Below are 1,151 nucleotides of genomic sequence, written 5' to 3'. Positions count from 1 at the left end.
GGTAGGGGGATAATGGGGGCGACAAGGGGATAACTGGGGTGATGAGGGATGCTGAGAGGGCAATGAGGGTGATGGGGGGATAATAGGGGGATAATGGGGGTGAAGGGGAGATGCTGAAGGAGTGATGGGGGTGATGCTGGGGATGCTGGAGGGTGATGGGGAGATGCTGGGGGGGGATGCAATGATGGGGGTGATGGGGGCGATACTGGGATGGAGGACGGGGACATGATTGGGGTGATGGGGTGACAATGGGAGAGATGAGGAGGTGACACTGGAGGGGTGACAGAATGACACTGGAGGGGTGACAGGGTGACACTGGGCCCACCTGGCAGGACAGCCCGTGGTAGCCGGGGGGGCAGCGACACTCCTCCACCTCGGGGGCGGGGGGCAGGCCGGGCTGGGGGGGCACGGCCGTGTCCATGGCCACGTCGGCGATGCCGGCCGAGGCCGTGCTCGTGGAGTAGGTGGCCCGGATCAGGATCTCGTCCAGGTCCGCCAGGGCCATCAGCAGGTGCTCCCGCGTCGCCGGCTGCCCGTCCGGCCGCTGCCAGTATTGCTGAGGGGACAGGGGGGTCACGGGGGGGACACGCCCTGGGCAACGGGGACATTGGGAACAGAAGCCACCCGCCCCCCCCTACCTCCCGGAAAATGATCTCGAAGGCCTGGGGGGTCCGCGGGGGCAGCTCGGGCTGATGGGCCACCAGCGTGATGTCATTGCCCTGTGGATGGGGGGGGGTCAGGGGGGTCCTGGTGCCACCCCGTGTCCCTGTGTCACCCCAAAGAGCTGCCCCATACCGTGATCTGGATGTCGGCGTCGGGCTGGGGGGCTCCCGGGCCCCCCGGGGTGTAGGTCAGGGTGTAGCGCAGGCGCCCACCGTAGGAGCCCACCTGGACACGGACAGGGGATTGGGATGGGAGCGGGAATGGGAAGGGTGGGAGAAATATGGGGAAGGGGAAAGGGAAAGGGAAAGGGAAAGGGAAAGGGAGAGGGAAAGGGTAAGGGAAAGGGAAGAGGAAGGGGAAGGAGAAGGGGAAGGGGAAGGGGAAGGGGAAGGAGAAGGGGAAGGGGAAGGGGAAGGGGAAGGGGAAGGGGAAGGGGAGGGTGACATAAATATGGGGAAGGGGAAAGGGAAAGGAAGGGGAAGGGATGG

The 1,151-nt window shown here is 65.5% G+C and overlaps 1 protein-coding gene across 1 annotated transcript; it reads right to left on the bottom strand.

Annotated features, from left to right (window-relative positions):
- Window positions 1-325: 325 nt before the first annotated feature.
- LOC113980706 (basement membrane-specific heparan sulfate proteoglycan core protein-like) lies at window positions 326-888 on the bottom strand (the record flags this gene model as incomplete). Its single annotated transcript, XM_027707911.1, has 3 exons — window positions 326-556; window positions 639-719; window positions 796-888. Coding segments are annotated over 3 exons (405 nt in total), but the record flags the coding sequence as incomplete, so codon positions are not given.
- Between the last annotated feature and the right edge of the window lie 263 nt (window positions 889-1,151).

This window comes from Neopelma chrysocephalum, unplaced genomic scaffold (genome assembly GCF_003984885.1).
Source record: "Neopelma chrysocephalum unplaced genomic scaffold, ASM398488v2 Primary Assembly neopelma1_95018, whole genome shotgun sequence".
Lineage (NCBI taxonomy): Eukaryota > Metazoa > Chordata > Aves > Passeriformes > Pipridae > Neopelma > Neopelma chrysocephalum.
Note: the sequence above shows the minus strand (reverse complement) of the source record. Positions and strands in the feature narration are given on the sequence as shown.